Source organism: Engystomops pustulosus, chromosome 2 (assembly GCF_040894005.1).
Source record: "Engystomops pustulosus chromosome 2, aEngPut4.maternal, whole genome shotgun sequence".
Taxonomy (NCBI): domain Eukaryota; kingdom Metazoa; phylum Chordata; class Amphibia; order Anura; family Leptodactylidae; genus Engystomops; species Engystomops pustulosus.
Genome location: NC_092412.1, coordinates 26853018 through 26878584, shown reverse-complemented (window position 1 = coordinate 26878584; position 25567 = coordinate 26853018). Strand labels below are relative to the sequence as shown.

Sequence of the window (25567 nt, the reverse complement as noted above, 5' to 3'; positions counted from 1 at the left end):
CAAAAACTGAGGGTGTGGCCTACATAAGTGGGCGGAGCATTTAGCAGTTACACACCCACTTTATCTAGTTTTGAAAAATCGGCAGTTATTTTCGGGGTGATCTCTCTTTGTTTATCTGGAAACATGATTGGTTAATTAAAAAGAAACGACTTATGATATGTGTAAACCCTTCCACGTGCGTCACCTCACTACTTGTCCCCAGGCAAGATATAATAAACCAACACGACTGCAAAACCTGTTCTGCCACCTCCGAGGAAAGGAAAAGTGAGTAGTGAATCAGCTTTAGTTTGTTTTTACTTTTGTACGGGAGAAAAAGTAACTACTGCGCTAGGTGGAAACCATCAACAATAAGCTCCTGACCTACAACCCTTATAGTGAGGACATACAATTATTCAGTGAGAGTTTTAAAGGGATTGGCCCAGATGAGAAAAACATGGAGAACCACACCTGACCGTGGGTAGTGAAACGAAGCGGGTGATTTGACAACACAAATGTCCGATTCTGTAAATCCGGTTTGGCGAGTTGTAGGGTCGGAGATCTCAAAGTCCACTTAACCCTTTAAGATGATCATGTAGGAGATGAACGTGACCTCCAGGTAGCCATCTACTGCTGCCCATTACACCAAGCCACATGCATGACTAAAAGTCCTATCTATATATACTGGGGGAGATTTATCATAAGTCTCTTAGGGCATAGCTGTTCTACTTGCCCATGGCAACCAATCAGAGCTCAGCTTTCATTTCCCCACAGCTGTTTATAAAATTAAAGCTGAGCTCTGATTGGTTTCCATGGGCAACTAGAACAGTTTTACCTCAGAAACCTATGATAAATCTCCCCCACTGTATATTTCCAACCCGGCTCTTTTTCTCTTCTGTTGTTACGCTCATTTCCACTATTTCTTACACATAGACTACAAAATGGGTAAAATTTTCTTACCTTTTTTATGTTTTTTACCAAAGCTTCTCACAACTTCGTGCAGTACGGCCGCTCCGGTTGTTGGATCAATCCCACCGAACACCCAAGAGTCTCGGTGACCGCCCAGAATAATGATCCGGTCTGAAAGATGTATAATATTGTCACCAATGCTACGTACTTGTTTAATTGGAGTCATTTATTTGAAGAAATATTGAACATGTAGAGAAAAAAAAAGTGGTGACAAACAGGGACCACAGAGGGCTCCCACAGAGTTGAACTCACTATTCTGCTCAAGAAGAATAAAGTGAAGCAGCAGAATAGTGAGTGCAGCTCCGAAGTATAATACAGGATGTAACTCAGGATCAGTACAGGATAAGTAATGTCATGTATGTACACAGTGACTGCACCAGCAGAATAGTGAGTGCAGCTCTGGGGTATAATACAGGATGTAACTCAGGATCAGTACAGGATAAGTAATGTCATGTATGTACACAGTGACTGCACCAGCAGCAGAATAGTGAGTGCAGCTCTGGAGTATAATACAGGATGTAACTCGGGATCAGTACAGGATGAGTAATGTCATGTATGTACACAGTGACTGCACCAGCAGCAGAATAGTGAGTGCAGCTCTGGAGTATAATACAGGATGTAACTCGGGATCAGTACAGGATGAGTAATGTCATGTATGTACACAGTGACTGCACCAGCAGCAGAATAGTGAGTGCAGCTCTGGGGTGTAATACAGGATGTAACTCAGGATCAGTACAGGATAAGTAATGTCATGTATGTACACAGTGACTGCACCAGCAGAATAGTGAGTGCAGCTCTGGAGTATAATACAGGATGTAACTCAGGATCACTACAGGATAAGTAATGTCATGTATGTACACAGTGACTGCACCAGCAGCAGAATAGTGAGTGCAGCTCTGGAGTATAATACAGCATGTAACTCAGGATCAGTACAGGATAAGTAATGTCATGTATGTACACAGTGACTGCACCAGCAGCAGAATAGTGAGTGCAGCTCTGGAGTATAATACAGGATGTAACTCAGGATCAGTACAGGATAAGTAATGTCATGTATGTACACAGTGACTGCACCAGCAGCAGAATAGTGAGTGCAGCTCTGGAGTATAATACAGGAGGTAACTCAGGATCAGTACAGGATAAGTAATGTCATGTATGTACACAGTGACTGCACCAGCAGCAGAATAGTGAGTGCAGCTCTGGAGTATGTTAAATACTAGACATCTGAACCACTGAAATGTAATTGTCCAGGTCCCACCTTTCACAGTAGGTCATCGTTTTTCTTCATACCTGGCTCTACTGCTCCCCGGATGGTCCCGATGACATTATAGATCCTGTTGACCTGGTTGTTGGTGTACACGTGCATCCTGACCTGCCTGGAAGGGTAATTTGGTTATGTTACTGATTACAGACACAACATGACTGTACTACGAGGGCGTCTGTAACGCTCCTTCGCTTCCCTGTAGGTTACTAAATATATACACGGAAACTGGATATAAGAGACAACTACCCCAACACTCTGACAGGAGTTTCCCTTTAATTCCCAGTAACATTTCCAGCGTTAGAGTCGTCCTGATGATAAGGTACACGGTTATCTGTCTGCGCCCAGACGCCGTGACATTTCCGCAAAGGTTACTTTCCATTAAAACCCCAAATCGGACGCTTTTATCTGTCAGGATGGAGGCGAGGAAGCACTTTACAATCGCACGACCTGCGTGTAATGTCAGGCTGGGGGCGGCTGGAATTACACTGCTGTACCGGGCCCGATTATACCAGATACTGCAGCCATCAACATAATGAATGCCGCAGGGGCAGTGGCGCAGTACAACACCATCCTACTGACAAGCCAAAGACATCTTATATATATGAACGTCAATCAAAATTTAGGTTGCTTTGCTCCACAAACAGCGCCGCCACTGTCTACAGGTCGTTTGTGGTAATGCATTGACCCCCAATAAAAGTTAATTGAGCTGCAATACTTTATCTAACCTCTAAGCAGGTGTGGCGCTATTGTAGGAATAAGCAGCCTTGCTTTCCTAACCCTGTGCAAACCCTTTAAAATGCAATGTGTTTCTATACTAAAATAGAGCGATCTGTATATCAATGTAAATCTGAGCTTACTCCGTGGAGTGGGTCCCTATAAATCCTGGCCCGATGCTATACGAGACATTCAGATTTCCTTTCCATGAAGATGGTGAGGCTTTGCCGCCCATTAACCTGGAGGAAAATGAAAACAGAGAGGTAAGCAAGACAGGAAGTGGCATGAAAGTGGGCGTGGTCTTTCAGAGGAAGTGACTAGGTTACTTCCTGTCAGCCATATTTGGAGATATTTTTCTTCCAGATAACATGAAGGCTGCTTCCAATATTATTTGCATTTAGATTATCCTCTGATATAAAGAAAGCTTAAAGTGGGTTTTATGAGAACTCTAGAAAACCCCCTGGGAGGCGGGGCGTGCATAGCATGTGAAGCATAGCCCTAGATGCTCTATGGCAACTTGCGGGCTCCCAGAGATCACATTTTCTGGCAGCCACAACAATTGGTTAGGGTATAAATTGGGGTCACAACTACTATAATTCACTTGGCTTCTACATGTAAATAAATATTATGGACATACCTAAGTATTTTCTCTGCGTCGTGGTATCCTATGGGATGGACAGGAATTCTGGGAAGCCCGGCTCCTTCATCTGCCTTGTATCGATACATATATTCTGCCAGAGAGGAAAATCACAAGACATCACATGTCACGACCACATGTACAAATCCACTCCGTGTTTTCCTACTACTGTGGCCAAACACGAGGCCCATCGAGTCCATGGCCGACCACATATACAAATCTACTCCGTGTATTCCTTCTACTGTGGCCATACACGAGGCCCATCGAGTCCATGGCCAACCATGGATCTTTATTAGCACTCTCTTTCTTGGGAAATAGAAGGAGGGACTAGGCAGGAGACTGTCTCCTTATTCATTTAGGAAACCACTTTAAGGAATTTGGATGTTCTCTTGGACAGCATCTATATGTTATAAATACTTAATGTCTGATGGTCCCAACTGTAGGTCCTGCACCTATATCGAGAGCATGGCTGACCCCAAATCTATGGCCAGTCTTAATTCAGGTCTTTGGGAATGCGTAGCCATGGGGGGCCCTTTTCTAAATGATGTATATGAACGACTCCCAACACTGCCATTTATGTTCAGTTTTATAGAGCCAATTCTTAAAGGGGCTGGCCATGTTTTTTGTAATTTGGGGGCAGGATATTAGATAATTTACCCATATACATCTAATAATAGTTCTGCACCGCTTTCTTGAAGTGTAAAGTACAGAATCCTAGTTACCTTATAAACCAGACATTCATGTCCAATCTACCTTCCAGGACCTTAATATTGTGTTTATGATTACTATCATAAGGTCCTGGAAAGGAGATTAGTCATGAACCATTTGGATTGTATAAATCACATCTCCGCAGTTCTCTGCGGAGGATTCAGGTTCTGCCGGGATTCACTAAGGTAGTTCCTCCGACGTCCACCAGGTGTCGCTGCTGCACTGAAGTTCATTGGAGTACACTGAAGTTCACCGTCCTATGGTGGGTGCAGGTAAGTGCGTGTCAAGCGACACTTTTTTTAAAAAAATGCGGCGGTTTTTCCGAATCCATCGGGTTTTCGTATGGCCACGCCCCCCGATTTCCGTCGCGTGGATGCCGACACCGATGCGCCACAATCCGATCGCGTGCGCCAAAAAAAATCGTCGCAAATCGGAAATTTTCGGATAACACGTCGGAAAAACGCGATTCGGGCCCTTGGTAAATGACCCCCTAAGTGCTTAATTTTCAAACAGTGCCTCCGCAGGGGACATGAAGCATTACACTTTTCCCAGTGAATGCATTGGGTTGTCTGTGTAGCTCCAGGACATTGGTTGGTTCCTCCAGAGTGGGAGACTCTCTTTGTAGCCACCTATGGACAAGGTAGAGATTATAACTCTGGATATTGTCACTCACCTTTTGCAGGATATCCTGGAGTTAGAGGGTCCCCAGCTCCTTCAAGATTGAGGACGTTACCACGTTGGACGCCACCACCTGGCAAGTTCCAACCGTTAGGATAGGGCTCGACACCCGGTGCACAAGAATCAGCGGGATCCGAAAACAGGATGATCCCCTTGGCTCCTGCCAATATGGCATTCTTCACCTATGGATAAGTAATGAGTATCTGTAAAGGAGTCCTCCCATGAGGATCTCCACCAATCCAACGGTCTGTAAGGGAAGGAGGCTGCACATGGATAGTTATTTCTATTCGCTTCTATGGAAGTTCTGAAAAGTGCTAAATACGAGATACTGGGCGGATGTTGGACCTTCCATAGGAAAAGCCATTTTTGTGGCTATAACACATGGAATATCCATAAATCACTATAAAAAAAAACTGAAAAAATCTGTTAATTCATTATGTGTTTTATACAGGGGCTTATTAGAAAGGGGGTGTCAGAAAGTGGTGGAGCTTTATACGCAACAAAGGGAGTCAAAATTCTGATACAAAATTCTGATGCAAAGTAATCCACTAAAAAGTGGTGTAAGCCTAGAGTAGACAGTCTAAAAAGGTACAAAAAATAGTTACCAAATGTATCACTTATTAACCAATGTCACATCTGTTGCATTCACAGACCATTTGATTTTGCTGGCAGTGAATGAGGTCCCTGCATACAGTAAACCCTGTACATACCTAGCAAAGACAGTGTATCCGGTCTAGACAATGCTCTGTGAGCTCCACAGCCTGGACTCCAGACTGATACATTTGTGCTGAACTCACAGAGCATTGTTTAGACTGGATATCATTCTAAATACAGACTACAAAACCTGTACATAGCAAGCCCTGCTCTCCATAGAGACCTCAACATCCAGTCTAGACAATGCTCTAGGAGCTAAACACCACAGACGCACACGCAGAGATCTTTCTGGTGCTTTGCTACAATATATCAGTCTTAAGACTGGACTATTTGGCTCACAGAGTATAGTCTAGGCTGGATACAGTGGTCCCCGCAGGACTAGCTATATACAGGGATAGAATAGTCAACAAAAACTGATTACAAATGTTTAACTTTATCATTTTATTCATGAATATAATAACAGGAATAATGTCCAACTCTATGAGTTAAATACATCCTCAGCAACTGTAAAGATCTCTCTACTGGTTTGTTACATTGTCTCAGTCTGGAGTCCAGGCTGTTTAGCTCACAGAGCGTTGTCTAGACTTAATGCAGCAATTATCAGCTGAGAGCAAAGCTAGCTATGTACAGCCAGCTGCAGGGAGCGCAGGTAGGCGAGTATTATTTATTTTAATTTTGTGCTGTGGCTACCCATCCACTGGGGGGCATGTGCTGTGGCTACCCATCCACTGGGGGGCATGTGCTGTGGCTACCCATCCACTGGGGGGCATGTGCTGTGGCTACCCATCCACTGGGGGGCATGTGCTGTGGCTACCCATCCACTGGGGGGCATCTGCTGTGGCTACCCATCCACTGGGGGGCATGTGCTGTGGCTACCCATCCACTGGGGGGCATCTGCTGTGGCTACCCATCCACTGGGGGGCATGTGCTGTGGCTACCCATCCACTGGGGGGCATGTGCTGTGGCTACCCATCCACTGGGGGGCATCTGCTGTGGCTACCCATCCACTGGGGGGCATGTGCTGTGGCTACCCATCCACTGGGGGGCATGCGCTGTGGCTACCCATCCACTGGGGGGCATGTGCTGTGGCTACCCATCCACTGGGGGGCATGTGCTGTGGCTACCCATCCACTGGGGGGCATGTGCTGTGTGCATATTGTATGGCTCTCAAGGAATTACATTATAAAATAGGTTGCGTTCATGGCTCTCTCACCCAAAAAATTCCCAACCTCTGATGTACAATGCTCTGTAAACTAAAGACAATCCGATATACAAATCATTTTGGTAGTTTGCCACAATGTATCAGTCTGCAGTCCAGGCTGTTTAGCTCACAGAGCATTCTCTAGACTGGATACAATTCTATAGGGAGTGTTTTCATTGACTAACAGCAAGCAGAGATCTAAAATAGGGAAGAAATTATATATTTCATAGGACGGCAACTATGGTTATGTATAATGCCCATAGTTTTGATGACATAGTGTCAGCGCATATTCATGTAAATGGTGGGAGTACATGTGCACACACTACTCTGGAACCATGCGGTTTACTTGGGATATTCATTAACATCCCACAACCAGTGGAGCGGGTCACATCTGACCTGACAATGTGCTGAGTGGGCTTCTCCCACCTCTCACAAGTTGTTGACACAGCAGGGAGCTGGGGCCGGGCGACTGATACAACATTCCTGGAGTAATTGGTAGGAACCATGGATGGTCCTAGAGGTGGAGTCATCAACAAGTCAAGTGGTGAGATCTTTCACCTGCTCCATGGATCAGAAGGACTAGACACATAACCGGTCCCGGCTGCACGTTACATGGCACGACGCTCACGGTGGGAGTTGACAAAAGGAAATTAAGCTCCTTGGTTCTCCACGCATTCCCCACATAACTTGGGAGGGGGGCGCTAAGTCTAACTCTCCAGAGATGTTACTCCACTTCCTAAACTGCACAGTACTGAGCGTACAATTTTGACAAATGTTTGGATTTTTGGGAAAAAAGTTGGTAAATCTGGCAGACATCAACTCAACTTAGAAGCTCAAAAGCAATGCTATTACTTGCGCAATGAAGACTAAAAAGTAGTAATTTTTTGGCGTAAACCCGACCCACTTCCCCCCCCAGACACACATTCTGTATACCAATGACGTTCAGAGGTTGTCCTTACTAGGGTCAGAATGACAATTTGATCCTTGGGTGATAAGTAAACTTTGCGGTATTCCCTGCAGCACCCACACAGGGGTGTCGGCAGTGCCGTCTATGCAAAATTGCAGACAACTGTGTAATCATTCCTTTGTGGATGTAGTTAGTAGCAGCAGGACTGTGAAATAAAGATTTGCATTGCAGGGGGAGTGTCCCGACACTGCAGTGCTCTAAGATCTTTGCATTAAACATTTCCATGGCCACTCCCCTCTGATCTTAGTAACTGCTCTAGTATCCAATCAGAATCCTGCTACAGCTGTAACTCAAAGCAGAAGGGAGGGTCAGTGTAGACGTTCAATATAGAGGTCTAAGAACAGCAGTGTGAGGTGGTACTAGAAAGACAGTGTCCTTCTACCTGGTAGAGAGCGAACATGCATACATTTTTTTAAATTTTCCCAGGGGACACTGTCCTACACCAGTTGGTGATCTCCACAAGTTGAGACTGTACCCTTCCCTCCTTTCGAAACTCCTCAAGGCTCCACACCGCATATTATGACATAATTTGTCACACCTACTGTGACATCTCTACACAGCTCCTGTTGAGGGTGACACGTGTGGGACCTCTACCAAGAAGAGAGGAGCGGATCTGAACTTTAAGTTTGTGTGTATCCTGTGCCCCGGTCATATTGCCAAATTGGCCACCTTACAGTCAATCTGGCAAATTGATTGCATTAGCTACTAGCCATGGCTGTGATTGATCAGGGGTGTCTCTCTGACCAATCACAGCAATGGTTAGTAGCTAGGGACATCAGTTTGCCGGGTTGGCTGTACGGCAATATGTCCGGGATGCACCTGAACTTAGAGTTTGGATCTGCCTGTCTGTAATTTTAAGATTAGGTCATTGGTATCAGAGGCCTAGGTGGGGTGGGGGGGAAGAGACCAGGATTTTACATTGATTATCTAAAGAACCCAAAATTGAGTTTATCAATGTGGAAGGTGGAAACCCCTTTAGAAAGCAACTAAACATCCACTTTGAGGCCTCCTCCATACTGTACATTTTGTGCTCCCCCTGTTAGGGTTGAGCTCCTTACTTTGTATTTATCTTGGAATTGTTAAATTTATTAAAATTGTATCTTTTCTTTCTATTCTAATTTCACCATCCCCTTCCCTTGGCTCATATTAAGATAGGAACATCTACAAGCACGCGGAAGACTTTCCACATATAAAAGGAAGTAAAATTAACTAAAATCTATGAATGTGAACAAACTAATAGCGACCACAAAAATGTGAAATAAACTTATGTTCTTACTTTGTTTCCCCGGAAGATTTTGCCGTATCTTGCGATGACGATTTTCCCAGTGCAATTGATGCTTAAGTTCCGCTCCAGAAAAAAAAAATCTTCTGTTCGGCCATAATTCACATAGACCAGCTCTCCCTGTGACAACCAGAAACGGAGAATGAGTTGATGGCGGCCATAAAAGAACAAGCATAATACATGTCACTTTAGAAATTTTTGTGGTCTGTGAAGTTGGTCAACATCAGAGCTGTGATCTCAGAACTCAGATTTTCTCATTTACACTGTGGGAAGTTTTTCTAACCACATCCCCATCCAGATCTGTGAGAGAGGATGCAGATGAATCTGGGATTGAAGACAGGACATCAAAGGAATCTTGTCTACTTTTGCTTCCAACCAAATACATTCTTGAGCTTCTCATATTACACAATGAGCTGGAAGTGAATGCTGTATTAGAAGCTCCTAAATAAGATGGACTCAGCAGTCAGGCGGCCTCAGCAGTCAGGGGGGGTGGGGCCCAGCAGTCGGGGGGGTGGGGCCCAACAGTCTGGGGAGGGGGTGGGGCCCAACAGTCTGGGGAGGGGGTGGGGCCCAACAGTCTGGGGAGGGGGTGGGGCCCAACAGTCTGGGGAGGGGGTGGGGCCCAACAGTCTGGGGAGGGGGTGGGGCCCAACAGTCTGGGGAGGGGGTGGGGCCCAACAGTCTGGGGAGGGGGCAGTAGTCCGAAGGGCTCCATTAATGCTCCTAAAATGCATTACATAAACCTCAGACCATATAAGTTTCAGTGATGGATAACTTTACAGACATGATAAACAGAAAAAGTACACCTTATCTTCTCCTGATATATCCTGCTTCCTCATGTATCCAACAAGTGGTCCTGTTGTACTTGGACCTGCGGCAATTCGATCCTAAACGGGTGCAGTCTATAGTGCGCAGATGTGGGGCAGAAACGCCCGTGCCAGCCCCCTTCGCTACTTACTTCACGTGGCAAAGAGGTGGCTTAACGGGGGAAATAATCACAAATCCTGCCCACGTGCCAGGAATTGTGATTATTTTAACACTTGCATGCCAAAAAATTGGTGTACAGATCCTGATAAATGCCCCTGGTCAGATTCCACTGAAACTAATGCGTCTACATTAAATGCCTTGATAAAATGATCATCAGCAAGTGTGACCACCTCCATAAATGCCACAGCTCTGGCAGTTTGCTGAACCAAAGCATTCAGGTATGAGGTTATACAATTAGAAGGGGAAAGAGCTCATCAACTCTGGAAAAGGGAATTGTTGAAGACCATTTCCAAGTCCATCATTCCTCAGAGAAAGGTGGAACGGGCGCAGGCTATAGCTAGTGCATGGATGAGGGGCAGGAACGCGGTGTCCTGACTCTCTACATGGAAATAATCTCAATTCAAAGGGGATTGACCCCAGTGAAGTAATTGTTGCCGCCATCAATCTGAAATAGTATGTTGTGAAAATTGTAGGAGTACCGCCAAGAAAAATAAAAAATCTGATGTAAATACTTTTGTTTTCCTTTCTCTAATATCCTTAAAGTCATCAAGGATAGCAGAGAAAGGAAAACCTGGGAGTTCAAGCTGATGATGACCTTCCAGTCACTGACACAAGGCCTCAATATTGCTCCTGGGCTTATGGCTCATTACATGGACTCACTTCAAACCCCACAAGAGACTGACTCCAGACCCCTGCCATCCTAGGCCACCCCTGACTCCAGACCCCTGCCATCCTAGGCCACCCCTGACTCCAGACCCCTGCCATCCTAGGCCACCCCTGACTCCAGACCCCTGCCATCCTAGGCCACCCCTGACTCCAGACCCCCGCCATCCTAGGCCACCCCTGACTCCAGACCCCCGCCATCCTAGGCCACCCCTGACTCCAGACCCCCGCCATCCTAGGCCACCCCTGACTCCAGACCCCTGCCATCCTAGGCCACCCCTGACTCCAGACCCCTGCCATCCTAGGCCACCCCTGACTCCAGACCCCTGCCATCCTAGGCCACCCCTGACTCCAGACCCCTGCCATCCTAGGCCACCCCTGACTCCAGACCCCTGCCATCCTAGGCCACCCCTGACTCCAGACCCCTGCCATCCTAGGCCACCCCTGACTCCAGACCCCTGCCATCCTAGGCCACCCCTGACTCCAGACCCCTGCCATCCTAGGCCACCCCTGACTCCAGACCCCTGCCATCCTAGGCCACCCCTGACTCCAGACCCCTGCCATCCTAGGCCACCCCTGACTCCAGACCCCTGCCATCCTAGGCCACCCCTGACTCCAGACCCCTGCCATCCTAGGCCACCACTCACTCCAGACCCCTGCCATCCTAGGCCACCACTCACTCCAGACCCCTGCCATCCTAGACCACCCCACCCCCATCACCCTTCTCTGTGTACCATAACCTCCTGTTTTATTACCCCGCCTTATCTTAATTGTGTCTCACCATATGTACTAATTATCTCAGTGTAACATCTCTCAGTGCTTCATTTGTATCCATGCCTGATGAAGGGGCCTGTGTGCACTGAAAGCTTCCAACAAATTAATTTATTACGGTAATTAAATTACATTAATTCTGGTTAGCCAATAATGGTATCATTCCTTAAGCACTTTTGTAGTTTTTTTTTTTTACACAAAAGTATTTACATCAGATTTTTCATCAATCAGAGAAGGATTTGGAAGTCCATTTCCAAGTCCATCATTCCATAGAGAAAGATTAAGTGGAAAACATTTCCCAGGAGAAGATATCCTGGCAAATTCAGGTCAAACTGCAGAAATGGATCATCAGGATCCTTGTTTCTAAAAAAAAAAAAATCAGTTTGAAAAATCAGTTTCCAAACGTGATTGGGCTTTTTAAACATAAAGGATGGGGGTTCCAAAAGTTCTTTTGCAGAGGGAAAGTTGATCATGACAGGAGAACTTCATCCAGGCCAAAGAAAGAAAAGGGCGGATATCAAACAGCAGAGGGCAGAGATAAAATAGCAGAGATCAAAGATCAAAGAGCCATGGACCTCTCTGTACAAGAAAGTCTTCTAGAGTCAGATGGGACGTCAAGTAACAGCCTGCAGATGTTGTAATGGCAAGGTCATAGATAGCCTTCAAGCGATTGTCTGGCATCAATTACTTTCTTATTAGAGACCACAAGTGCTAGAAAAGAGAAAAGAACTAATACCTACTTACGCCCTTATCTCCGATCCAGCCCATCACCACCAAATATCTGGACAAGATGTAAGTGAGCCATAAACAAACCAAGTTCCAGCTATAAAAGTGGTTCTTCAAGATATTGATTCATGACGACACTTTGTGGCTCAATTTTTGGCAAATGAATGATGATTGGTTAAAACTGTTGTAATCACCCAATCTTAAGACTTCCAAAGGTCCATAAGATTTTTTTTTAATCAAGTCATTCTATGTAAGACCATAGAGGGTGGACTTTCCTTTTCTCATGACTCTGTATCATTAGTGAGGATTGACTTGTCCATCAAATCAGACTTTCAGACTACGTTCCTTTAACAATGGGACTCTACATGAAGACCACCTACTACTCTCCACCAGATCACTTACCTCAGGTTCTCCCTTAGCCGAAAATGCGTTATATGGAGGAACGATATCTGTGAAGTTTTCATAACCCTCCGGTGGTGGCTCCGATAAGGAAGTATTGAATATCTGAAAGTGTAAAAGAATTTTACAAAAATTTCATCAACTCATTCTTTCCCAGTCTACACAGTAAAGGACAGAGAACTGCAGAGAACAAGAAACACAAAGCATTCTAGAAGTCCAAGGTTATAGCAAAGAAAGAAACACAACCAAAATTTTTAGGGTAGTCAGGGTTAACATTTGGAGGGGATTTTAAAAAAAATCTCCTTTCACCTCTGTGCCCTGCTCATCAATGATGGAGATATAGTTGGGTCTGGTCTCATTGGGATAGGACAGCAGGACGTCGTAGTGTACCAGCTCCACTTTATCCAATCCAAATTCCTTCCATTGGGACTGGATTTTTTGGGCTAAACGAAGGTTCTGTTCTGTTCCCGCCAAGTGGGGAATTTTTGTAAAATCTCTGAAAGAAGACGGAGGTGAAGGTATTAGAAATTATAAAATGTTTTACGACTGAATAAAAAATTGGATTTTTTCTTACCGAAGGTACGTCCTTATGTTCTCCGCTTTCATTTCGGACATAAGCTCCTTCTCAATATTCAGCAGTTTGCCGGTGTCATCACCTACTGCCACTGATGGCCGCACAAGCCAGCCTGAAATCAAAAAAGGCTCAATTTTTAAAAAAATATTGTCTTACATTCGCTTTCCAATCCCCATTCAAAATACTGAACCATTACAAATAAATTGGGTCACTATGTAGGTCCTGGCCACCATCTTACTCTTAGCTAGGAATAGAAGTGTTGGAGATAGGTAGACCCATGTCATCTAAGTTAACCCTTCTCATAGTTGTGGTCCCTTCCTATTGACCAATAGGGTTTATTTTTTTCATATGATTATATAGCTGGCCAGCAAATATTAAAGGGGCTGTCAATTCTAGCAAGTTAGGCCCTATCCACCCTAACTTGCTGATAGGTGGGAGTCTCAGTGATGGAACCCACATGGATCAAGAGAACAGGGGTCCGATATACCCCTATCGCAACCCGAGATGACCGGAGCAGCTGGTCGCACATGCGTAGACTGCCACGTTCATCTGTATGGAGCTGACGGAGATAGCCGAGTGACATACTCAGGAATCTTCATCAGATCCATAAACGGGCATCCTATTCAAGCGCAAACCGGCTGTTCTGGTCATTTTGGGGTGTGACAGGGGTACATTGGACCCTTGTGATCCGTGAGGGTCCCATCACTGAGACTCCCACCTATCAAGCACCAATTCACTGACCTGTGAATAGAGCCTAACTAACATAGATGGGACAACCCCTTTAAGAAGTTTTAGAATAGTTTGTGTCAGTGCACCCATGTCCTACATGTAAATAACTATTAAAGGTTGCCGTTTTGAACGCTCCATTACGCTTCTTGGTCTAAGAACATGGTGGGTAATTGTTGTTACTTAAGGACTGCTCAACTTTTTGGTACCAAAATGTTTTAGGTTCTCTACAGTTATGTGGAGAAAAGTCCTCTTTAAAGGGGTTGAACGGAGGATGAACGTGGCTTGTAACTCAGCTCCATTTGTCTCTACGCAGCAGAGTTGCAATACCGGCACAAACCATGGTCAGGTGTGGCACTGTTTTTGGAAGAAAGCGGCTAGGTTTTACAGCCTCCAGACAATCCCTTTAAGGATTCTTCAATTTATTTCAAAGTTCCTGGTGACTGGGGCACGGTTTACTAAAAAAAAAGTGTACTCAACCGGTTCTGACATCATGGCAAAGATCTTCAGCAATAATGGCTGAGACAGAAGTGTCAAGGTTCGTGGGACTTGTTTAGGCCCATCAGTGGCCTTGATTGTCCACAGGACAGTGGACCTCTGTGGAAATAGTGACGTCTTGTGGTTCACTGAAGCCACCGAATGGCTGAAACGAATCTGGAAGTGGAATCCAGTGCAAGTACACTTAATTTTTCGAGGTTTCCTGAAACCCCTTAAATCCATCGGTACGACAAATGCTGAGCTGCAATATTAGACACAATGAACGGGTGTTTTTGCCATGTTATTCCAAATCCTATTTTTCTGATCCTGTACAACCCCTGGAGATCCCTGGTGGCTTCCTACATGGAAGAGTTTGCTGTTATTTTGTGTTCAGCACAAACACATAACAGGAAGCACGTGACGCGGTAATGGACGGTTATAGTAACACGGTAATTCACTATTATAATTATTACTATCTTGTTATTAGCACAAGGGATGTTCATTGTAATTAAAGGCACGGAGAACCTGTCTGGATCCGTTTCTTACATAGGTCCTCCCTCATAGCGTAAGTGGACATGGAACATGTTTGTCCTAAAAATGTCTATTTCATTTTGTATGGCAACACACACGACCTACTAGTCATCTATGGTGTTTGGCCTCTTGTCGTACTTGCAGCTAATTGGAAATCTATGATGATAGAAATATGAATATAAGATAATATTTTTTGGCTTTACCCTATTTGAGTGCCGAGAGCTTGGCCTGCACCCCTTATTAATGTTCTTGTAGTCCGTTACATTTCTGCTCAGACTTACATATAGTTCTTTGCAGTTTCTCCCTCAGCTTTTCTCATGTCCCTTCCGATTTTAACCACAGACTTCCGAATAGTCTTTCCCTTTTTTGGTCCTTCCTGATCCTGACACCACCTTCTTAACAGTCCCTCCTGATCCTACCCCCATCTTTCCTGATCCTACCCCAGCATACTCAACAGTATTTTTTACATCTGCCCTCAGCCTTCTCAACAGTCCTACCTAATCCTTCCGCTACTTGCCAAGAGTCCATGCTTGTTCTACCCCCGGCCTTCTCAACTGAGCCTCCTAACTCCAACCCCATCTTCTCAAAGTCCTTTCGAATCCTACACCCCCCCCCCCCCAGCCTTCATCCCAGTCCTTGTTCAATCGGCCTCCACCCTTTTTTGTATGACTTTCCAATCCTACTCCCAGCTACCTCTACAGTCTCTTCCAATTTTACCTCTGGCCTTCACAACTACCTTATTAATTCCATCCCACAGTCTTCAGCAGCCCTTCCTTATTCTCCCCCAGCCCCTCCATCAGTTATTTCCTGGTAAATCATTGCTGGTTTTCCTCTGATTCCTCCAATTTCCTCGGATTCTTCTCATTTATAAAAGTAACATGTTTTAAACGCAAGCTCTTGTAATGTCACCTTCTGTGTCACCCCCTTATTCTTCATAGATTGTTAGCTCTTGTACAAGTAATGTCACCCCCTTAATATTCATAGACTGTAAGCTCTTGTACAAGTAAAGTCGCTTTCTGTGTCACCCCCTTATTCCTCATAGATTGTAAGCTCTTGTACAAGTAATGTCACCCCCTTATTCTTCATAGATTGTAAGCTCTGTGTACCGTCACCTTCTGTGTCACCCCCTTATTATTCATAGATTGTAAGCTCTGTGTACCGTCACCTTCTGTGTCACCCCCTTATTCTTCATAGATTGTAAGCTCTGTGTACCGTCACCTTCTGTGTCACCCCCTTATTCCTCATAGATTGTAAGCTCTGTGTACCGTCACCTTCTGTGTCACCCCCTTATTCTTCATAGATTGTAAACTCTGTGTACCGTCACCTTCTGTGTCACCCCCTTATTCTTCATAGATTGTAAGCTCTGTGTACCGTCACCTTCTGTGTCACCCCCTTATTCTTCATAGATTGTAAGCTCTGTGTACCGTCACCTTCTGTGTCACCCCCTTATTCTTCATAGATTGTAAGCTCTGTGTACCGTCACCTTCTGTGTCACCCCCTTATTCTTCATAGATTGTAAGCTCTGTGTACCGTCACCTTCTGTGTCACCCCCTTATTCCTCATAGATTGTAAGCTCTGTGTACCGTCACCTTCTGTGTCACCTCCTTATTCTTCATAGATTGTAAGCTCTGTGTACCGTCACCTTCTGTGTCACCCCCTTATTCTTCATAGATTGTAAGCTCTGTGTACCGTCACCTTCTGTGTCACCCCCTTATTCCTCATAGATTGTAAGCTCTGTGTACCGTCACCTTCTGTGTCACCGCCTTATTCCTCATAGATTGTAAGCTCTGTGTACCGTCACCTTCTGTGTCACCCCCTTATTCTTCATAGATTGTAAGCTCTGTGTACCGTCACCTTCTGTGTCACCCCCCTTATTCCTCATAGATTGTAAGCTCTGTGTACCGTCACCTTCTGTGTCACCCCCTTATTCTTCATAGATTGTAAGCTCTGTGTACCGTCACCTTCTGTGTCACCCCCTTATTCTTCATAGATTGTAAGCTCTGTGTACCGTCACCTTCTGTGTCACCCCCTTATTCTTCATAGATTGTAAGCTCTGTGTACCGTCACCTTCTGTGTCATCCCCTTATTCTTCATAGATTGTAAGCTCTGTGTACCGTCACCTTCTGTGTCACCCCCTTATTATTCATAGATTGTAAGCTCTGTGTACCATCACCTTCTGTGTCACCCCCTTATTATTCATAGATTGTAAGCTCTGTGTACCGTCACCTTCTGTGTCACCCCCTTATTCCTCATAGATTGTAAGGTCTTGTACCAGCTATGTCACCCCCTTATTCCTCATAGATTGTAAGCTCTGTGTACCGTCACCTTCTGTGTCACCCCCTTATTCCTCATAGATTGTAAGCTCTGTGTACCGTCACCTTCTGTGTCACCCCCTTATTCTTCATAGATTGTAAGCTCTGTGTACCGTCACCTTCTGTGTCACCCCCTTATTCTTCATAGATTGTAAGCTCTGTGTACCGTCACCTTCTGTGTCACCCCCCTTATTCCTCATAGATTGTAAGCTCTGTGTACCGTCACCTTCTGTGTCACCCCCTTATTCCTCATAGATTGTAAGCTCTGTGTACCGTCACCTTCTGTGTCACCCCCTTATTCTTCATAGATTGTAAGCTCTGTGTACCGTCACCTTCTGTGTCACCCCCTTATTCTTCATAGATTGTAAGCTCTGTGTACAGTCACCTTCTGTGTCACCCCCTTATTATTCATAGATTGTAAGCTCTGTGTACCGTCACCTTCTGTGTCACCCCCTTATTCCTCATAGATTGTAAGCTCTGTGTACCGTCACCTTCTGTGTCACCCCCTTATTCTTCATAGATTGTAAGCTCTTGTACAAGTAATGTCACCTTCTGTGTCACCCCCTTACTTCTCATAGATTGTAAGCTCTTGTACAAGTAATGTCACCTTCTGTGTCACCCCCTTACTTCTCATAGATTGTAAGCTCTTGTACAAGTAATGTCACCTTCTGTGTCACCCCCTTATTCCTCATAGATTGTAAGCTCTTGTACCAGCTATGTCACCCCCTTATTCTTCATAGATTGTGAGCTCTTATGAGCAGGGCCATCACTCCTATTGTTTCATCTGATTATGTTATTACTCTGTAACGTTTTATTTTATCCGTCTATGATTCATGATCTGTGAAGCTCTATGGAATATGATGGCGCTATATAAACAAAGAAGTATTATTATTATTTAAGACCCCGTGCCTTAGTCATACATCCTCCTTGCATCATAGTTTTTCCCCAGGGGATACACTACAAGACATACAGGAGTTTTCTAATGGGCTATTCTTATAACATTGGTGATGCTGACGCTGATCAGCTACTCAGTACAGCTGCCATCCCTCCACCACACAGTGGGGGAAGTTACACCCTCCGCTTTGTAGTGGCCACTGCTCGGTATTGCAGGTCAGCAGCTTCCATCCATTTCACGAGGAGCTGAGCCTACAGCACCCGCCATCTGCTTCCAGCTCCATGTACTTTGTATGGCAGGTGAAGTAATAGCAGATCCGTGCGGGTGTTGCCCCCGGCCTGATCAGATCTTAAAGTAACGGTGCGTTCACACGTGGCGTCTGAATTGCGTTTGGGTTTTGTACACAATGCGGTACACCTGGTGCTTGTTGCTGATCGTATGTGTTTCACTGGAGGCACAGATACAATCGTGCCGAGCATTGTAAACACAACGCGACTCCACGGGTGAATGCGCCCTCAACTATCACATGAAAAAGTGCTGAAAAACCCCTGTTAAAATACTAGGAAAAAGTAGTGGAGAAAATATAATATTTCATATATAACACAGGCATTAAAGGGTCCCTCCTCTTAATAATTGAGCACGAGTGTTTCATTCATGTCATGCTGCCTTTACAGACATATGTGAGAGAATTCTATGTCTTAAATAACTATATTTTTCTTCATTATTATCAATTTACTGATTATTATTACTGATTATTAAAAATTACTTTTTTAGTTGTTTTTCTATTATGAGGCCATTATATACACCCCTGTATATATATATATATATATATATATATATATATATATATATACACACACATATAGGCAGTCCCCGGGTTACGTACAAGATAGGGTCGATCGGTTTGTTCTTAAGTTGAATTTGTATGTAAATTGAAACTGTATATTTTATAAATTGTAGTTCCAGACAAATTTTTTTTTTTTGCCGTGGTGACAATTGGAGTTTAAAACTTTTTAGCTGTAATATGACCAAGGATTATCAATAAAGCTTCATTACAGACACCTTACAGCTGCTTCACCAGAGGTCACAGGGGGCAGAGGGGTCCATCTGTAACTAGGGGTCGTCTGTATGTCAGGGACTGCCTGTATATATTTCTCCCAAAACACAAAGTAGCAATTTTTATGTATCACCTCTAGATTTGGCTTCAATCACCTCCCTCTCAGGCCCCCTCATTTACACCCCCCTTCCCCAGTCCATAGCAGCTCTGAAACATGTGACTCCAACAGGGTAACATCTGCTCCCCTACATTCAATAAACCCGAGGTTACTCACCTACAAGCACCCCCAGCAGGAAGAGTACAGCCATGGACATGATCACCACCAGGCAGGTTCTCTTTATTCCTTTCTTCCTGGCCATGACAAAGCCTGATCTGCAGGAATCGTCTTCCGCTCCGCTCCCGAGACACCATGAAAGTTTCTGCAGAGAAAAGACACTTCAAAAAGTTTCTACAACTTTTGTTTTCAGCCGCAGGATGTGAATACTGGCGCCACCTAGCGGCCGCGGCGCGGAATGACAGCCGCTTACTGGAGCAGCGGAGAACATGGAATCTCCTGGCAGAGGGAGGATGGGACTAAAATCACTTTATATCTGACATCTTTGTGTTTCTATACTGAAAGTCACCATGGACAAGTGAAAAATGTGTCTTTTTTTGTGATAAAGTCTGCACAAGGTATTTCCATAATCTTGAAATTATTTGATTATTACATTTTTTTTGGATATTAAATTTGGAAGACAATCTATTATATCCAGGAAGCTGTGCACTAGCTGTCAGGATGGTCTCCACATCCGGAGTCCTGGTACCTCGGGCTCTGACAATGAGAGGCATCCATAGGGTTAGATTATTATATTTGGATCCTAAGGCTGCGTTCACACGTTCAGTTTTTCAGATGCAGTTTTCGAAGCCCAAAGCAGGTGCTGATCATTATGGGTGAGAACGTTTTACTGAGGCGCTACTACTACTCTACTACTACTCCTGGTTTGGACATCAAAAATTTCATTTGAAAAACTGAACGTGTGAACACATCCAAAGTTGCGTTTTGGTTGCGTTTAGATTGCATTTTGAAACGCATTACAACAGCTGCGGAGAGGAGATTTGTCTAATTACAATACTGTTAACATTTAAGACTAGAAAATGCAATGTAAACGTGATGTTACCGCGTGTGTTAACAATATGCTAACAATATGTTAACGTCCATGTTTTGTTACCAGAATATTAACGCGCACCTTAACTTTGCGTAAATGCAAATGTTAAATGCAAATGTTAACTGTAATGTAATTAGGCAAATCTCCTCTCCTCGGCTGCTGTAATGCGCAACGTGTGAACGCAGCCTTAGAGTAAGGAAACATTTGATTTGGAAAAGTCTGTGCCTGCGATTGTGCATCTCCATGATGGAAGGAGAAAGTCATGTCTGATACCATTGTCGTACTAGTTAGTTCCATATGGCGGTATTACGCAGTCACTGCATGGCGGTATTCAATAACACTATGGCGGTATTATTTATGTTTAATCCACTTTTTTTAAGTTTAATCCACGTATGGCGGTATTATTTAGTCACTGTATGGCGATATTAGTCTGTAGTTGTCAGTCTGTTTAGCAGCATAAGTCACGTTATGCTTAGTAATTTGGGGGATTATTTAGGTATTAGGGAGCTGCCATATGATGGCATTATTTACATTCTGATACCCTATTATTCGGTCATTATGGGGCAGTATTATTTTATGGGCACTGTAGGAGGGTATTATTCAGTCAATGGATGATAATATTAGTCCGATAGAGTACGGTGATGGTATGTAGTCACTGCATGGCGGTACCATTCTATCATTGTATGGTGGTATTATTTAGTCACTGTATGGCGATATTAGTCTGTAGTTGTCAGTCTGTTTAGCAGCATAAGTCACGTTATACAGTACTTAGTAATTTGGGGGCTTATTTAGGTATTAGGGAGCTGCCATATGATGGCATTATTTACTCAGAGAATTCTGATACCGTATTATTCGGTCATTGTGGGGCAGTATTATTTTATTGGCACTGTCTGAGGGTATTATTCAGTCAGTGGATGATAATATTAGTCCGATAGAGTACGGTGATGGTATGTAGTCAGTGCATGGCGGTACCATTCTATCATTGTATGGCGGTATTATTTATTTACCATAATAATTCTGTTATTTATATAGCGCACACAGATTACGCAGAGCTGCACAGAGCTCAGTCCCTGTCCCCAATGGGGCTCACAATCTAATCCACCTACGAGTATGATTTGGAGTGTGGGAGGAAACCGGAGGACCCGGAGGAAACCCACGCAGATGTTGACCCTGGAACTTGAACCCAGGTCCCCAGCGCTGTGGCTTATGGTATTATTATGTGACAATAAGGTTGTATCCAATCGGTGGATGATAATATCATTCATTCTATCAATCAGGCACTATATGGGGGTATTATCTAGGTCCCGGGGTTGTGGTTTTATCCTTTTGCTGTTTGGTAATAGTAGTCACTCGCTGTACTATGCTATCATTGTGCTACGTATTATACTCACTGTATGGCAGGATTATTTAGCCGCTGTGTGATCGTATTACTTAGTAACTATACATCAGTTATTATTCATTGTATGCTGATATCAGTTTACCTTATTGTGGTATTATTAACCCTTCCCTAGGCTCTTTTTCATTATTTTGTTTCCATTTTTGGCTCCCCTTCATTAAAAATCCCAATTTTTTTTTTCATTTTTCTATGTACAGAGCTTTATTAGGGTTTGTCTTCTATATAATAATAATTCTTTATTTATATAGCGCACACAGATTACGCAGCGCTGCACAGAGTTTACCAAATCAGTCCCTGTACCCATGGGGCTCACAATCTAATCAGCCTACCAGTATGTTTTGGAGTGTGGGAGGAAACCGGAGGACCCGGAGGAAACCCACACAAACACGGAGAGAACATACAAGCTCTTCCCAGCTGTTGACCTGGGTGGGATTCGAACCCAGGACCCCAGTGCTGCAACAAATTGTACTTCGTACTCGAGGTGTTTACTGGGAAGCGGGGAAAAAAATCTACAAATGGAGTGAACTTGACAGAAAACGGTTTTGCGCCTTTTCCTTGTGGGGTTCTATTTTTATGGCTTTTGACTGTGCGCCCCATATGGCACCTCCGCTGTATTCTTTGAGTTGGTGCAATTATAGGGAAAGCAAATTTATATAGGTTTTATTAGGTTTTAAAAAACGTAACCATAACCTTTACATACGTTGGCGTATGGCGCTGTGTAAGGACACAATCAAATTTACCGTGCGACATTTTGATCACTTTTTATTTCAATTTTTATGGGTTGCGAAAAAAGGACAAAAAAAAAATGTGGTGTTTAGGACATTTGGGCGCTGTTTTCCATTACAGGGTTTCAACGCCGGGAATTACCATTTTTTTTATATGTTGATAGATCGGGAATTTTCCTTTGTTTTTTTATTGTTTCTTTTTCTATAAGTTCTAGAGAAAGGGGGGTGATTTGAACTTTTAGGGGCACATTAACTAAGGGTCGGAACGCCGCACTTTCGTCGGGTTTCGCGATTATTTCCTCTTTGCGCCGAATTGCCCTGGGTTTTTGGCGCATGCGATCGGATTGTGCCGCATCGGCTCCGGCTTGCATGCGACAGAAATCGGAGGGTGTGGCCATCGGACAACCCGACGGATTCAGACAAAACGCGGAATTTAAAAATGGAATTGTGTCACGAGATCAGGCACTCACATGCAAGGGAAGAAGCAGGTGAACTCCGACGGACCTCGGCGCAGAAGTGACGGATGTAGGAACACGGGCGCACGATCTTAGTGAATCGTGGTACACCCGAATCCTCATCGGACAACGCGACAGGACCGGGTAAGTAAATCTGCCGCTTAGGGGTTTTTTTTATTTTTTTTTTTACTTTTTTTTTTTTTTACTTTTTAGACCCACTAGGGTACTTTAGCCCTAGGGCAGTGATGGCGAACCTTTTAGCGGCCGAGTGCCCAAACTCCAACCCAAAACCCCCCTTATTTATCGCAAAGTGCCAACCAAAAATTAAAGCAGTAACTTATTGCTCCTTGTTCAACAATTTTCAATCATGTTGGCCTCCTGAGGACACCAACACAGTAGAAAGATGGAAAATTTTCAGAATTTTAGCTTCTTTCCAGTTTCCCTCTGTACACAAAGAATCGTAGAGCCAGCAGGAGGTCCTCCAAAAATTCCAAAATAATTCGGCCCTGTCTATTCATTCTCCCTTTTCCTACAGTCCCAAGTAACAAAGTAATTATCAAAATATGACTGGAAGCAGCATCTTTTAAGTTGCTTGGAACTGCAGGAAGATTCTTTGAGTCCTGTCTGGTGTGCCAGGGCCATGGCCTGGGTGCCCACAGAAAGGGCTCTGAGTGCCGCCTCTGGCACCCGTGCCATGGGTTCGCCACCACTGCCCTAGGGGGTTTGAATGATTCGACCCTGTATTGCCATACTAAAGAATAGCAGTATTTGGAGTTTTTGCACATGATCTGTTACAATAGGGCTTAGTTACTAAGGGTCGCGCGCTGCACTTTTGTCGGATTTTGCACGCTTTGACAGATGTCTGCGCTGTCTGATCTAGGGTTGTGCCGTCGGACGATCCTACTGATTCGGACTGAGCGTGGGATTTAACTTTCAAATTGTGTCGCAAGCCCAAGCACTTACATGCACCAGGAAGAAGAAGGTGAACTCTGTCGGACCTGAGCGGGGAAGCGTCACATGCAGGATATCGGGCGCACGATCTTAGTGAATCGCAGCACAGTGCATTATCGTCGGACAACGCACTTACTTAGCGGACCAGGTAAGTAAATGTGCCCCAATGTGTCCCCCGTCACATACTATTACTTCAGTTTGTGGCAAGGGCTTAAAGGGGTTGTCCACTTTAACTACATTTCATCAAATAATTGATATTGTTTATGTAATGAAAAGTTCTACAATTTTCGAAAAAACACTGTCTGTATCAATTCTTCAAGGATTCCAAGATCTCTGCTTGCTGTCATACAACAGGAAGCTTCAATGTTTCCTTCCTGTAGATGAACAGCCGTCCACAGTCATGTGATACGGGTGCACGACTTGTTATAATGCACGGTGTAATCAGAGCTGTGTGATACAATAAATAGTATTGTATTCTGGTGGTATTAAATCACTATATGGTTGTATTATTAAGTAACAATATGGCAGTATTATTCTCACTATGGGGCTCATTTACTAGGGGTCCGTTGGACGCATTTCCGTTTTGCGCCGAATTGCCCCAGGTTTTTGGCGCACGCGATCGGATTTGCACGCGATAGAAATGGGAGGGCGGGCCGTCGGACGGATTTCGACAGACTGCGGAATTAAAAAATGCGATTGTGTCGCAAGATCAGCACTCACATGCAGCGGGAAGAAGAAGGTGAACTCCTTGGCGGGGAAGCGACACATGCAGGAACTCAGGCGCACGATCTTAGTGAATCGCGCCGGACCCGTATCCTCATCAGACAACACGACGCGGGGTCGCGACAGGACCGGGTAAGTAAATCTGCCCCAATATGTACGGTATATATATTATTCTGCTATAGATACCTTTCTTCTTTTTTAAAGGGGGAGGTTCCCTCTGATGTTGTGACAGAGTAATTCTGTGGTTTTGTATAATTTCGGATAATCTTGCTGTTGTATCAAGGTGTAGCCGGGGTAGGGGGGGGGGGGGCAGGGGCTGGTTGTATCTCCTGATCCCTCTGTATTGTCCCCTATATCTCTGTACATTTGGGCTTCCTGGTCTTGTGTCTGGGGTCATTGTGTAGTGCGATGCTATCACTGCCGTCTCCTGCACTGTTACATTGTTACGCATTGTATTCTGTGCAGCTTCTAATGGGTCACAGATATAAGATAAGGGACGCTCCTCACAAATGGGGGAGACTTACTAAGATTAGAGTCCCCTACACCGGCGCTGGTCAGAATGGTACTGAAATCCAGAACTTCAGGCCTGACATTGGAAGGTGCACAGGTCCACTTACCTTTGTATTTGTTGTGTGACGGAGCAGTCATCCACCTAAAGACATTGACCTGTTCCCACATGTACCGACACCTCCCCTGCATGTATGGCAGCTTATACCAAAAAAACAGTACCCACTGCTGTCTGATAGGTGGCGCAATAGAGTAATAGGCACCGTGGGGGTCATTTACTAAGGGCCTGATTTGATGCTCTTCAGCACAGCAGCGACACCTGGTGGACGTCGGATGAACTACCCAAATCCATCGCAGAGAACGCGTCGCTGGATCGCGAATGGGCCGGGTAAGTAAATCTGCCCCCATGTGTCCACGTTCAAACGATGCGTCATGTTTTTTGACACATTCCAAAGGCTTGAATAACGTAAGCAAGCACGGAGAGAACATACAAACTCTTT

At 44.5% G+C, this 25567-nt stretch overlaps 1 protein-coding gene across 2 annotated transcripts in view; it reads right to left on the bottom strand.

Annotated features, from left to right (window-relative positions):
• The window catches only part of LOC140117392 (N-acetylated-alpha-linked acidic dipeptidase 2-like), a 55839-nt gene that overhangs the window by 21334 nt on the left and 8938 nt on the right, over positions 1-25567 (bottom strand). For both annotated transcript variants that reach the window (XM_072134095.1, XM_072134096.1), the window contains exons 2-11: positions 19440-19584; positions 13168-13279; positions 12903-13089; positions 12597-12698; positions 9042-9167; positions 4939-5125; positions 3558-3651; positions 3064-3159; positions 2233-2318; positions 937-1056 (exon numbers count right to left, since the gene is read on the bottom strand). In XM_072134095.1, coding sequence (XP_071990196.1) covers positions 937-1056; positions 2233-2318; positions 3064-3159; positions 3558-3651; positions 4939-5125; positions 9042-9167; positions 12597-12698; positions 12903-13089; positions 13168-13279; positions 19440-19584 — 1255 coding nt within the window. The remainder of the gene's footprint in view (positions 1-936; positions 1057-2232; positions 2319-3063; positions 3160-3557; positions 3652-4938; positions 5126-9041; positions 9168-12596; positions 12699-12902; positions 13090-13167; positions 13280-19439; positions 19585-25567) is intronic.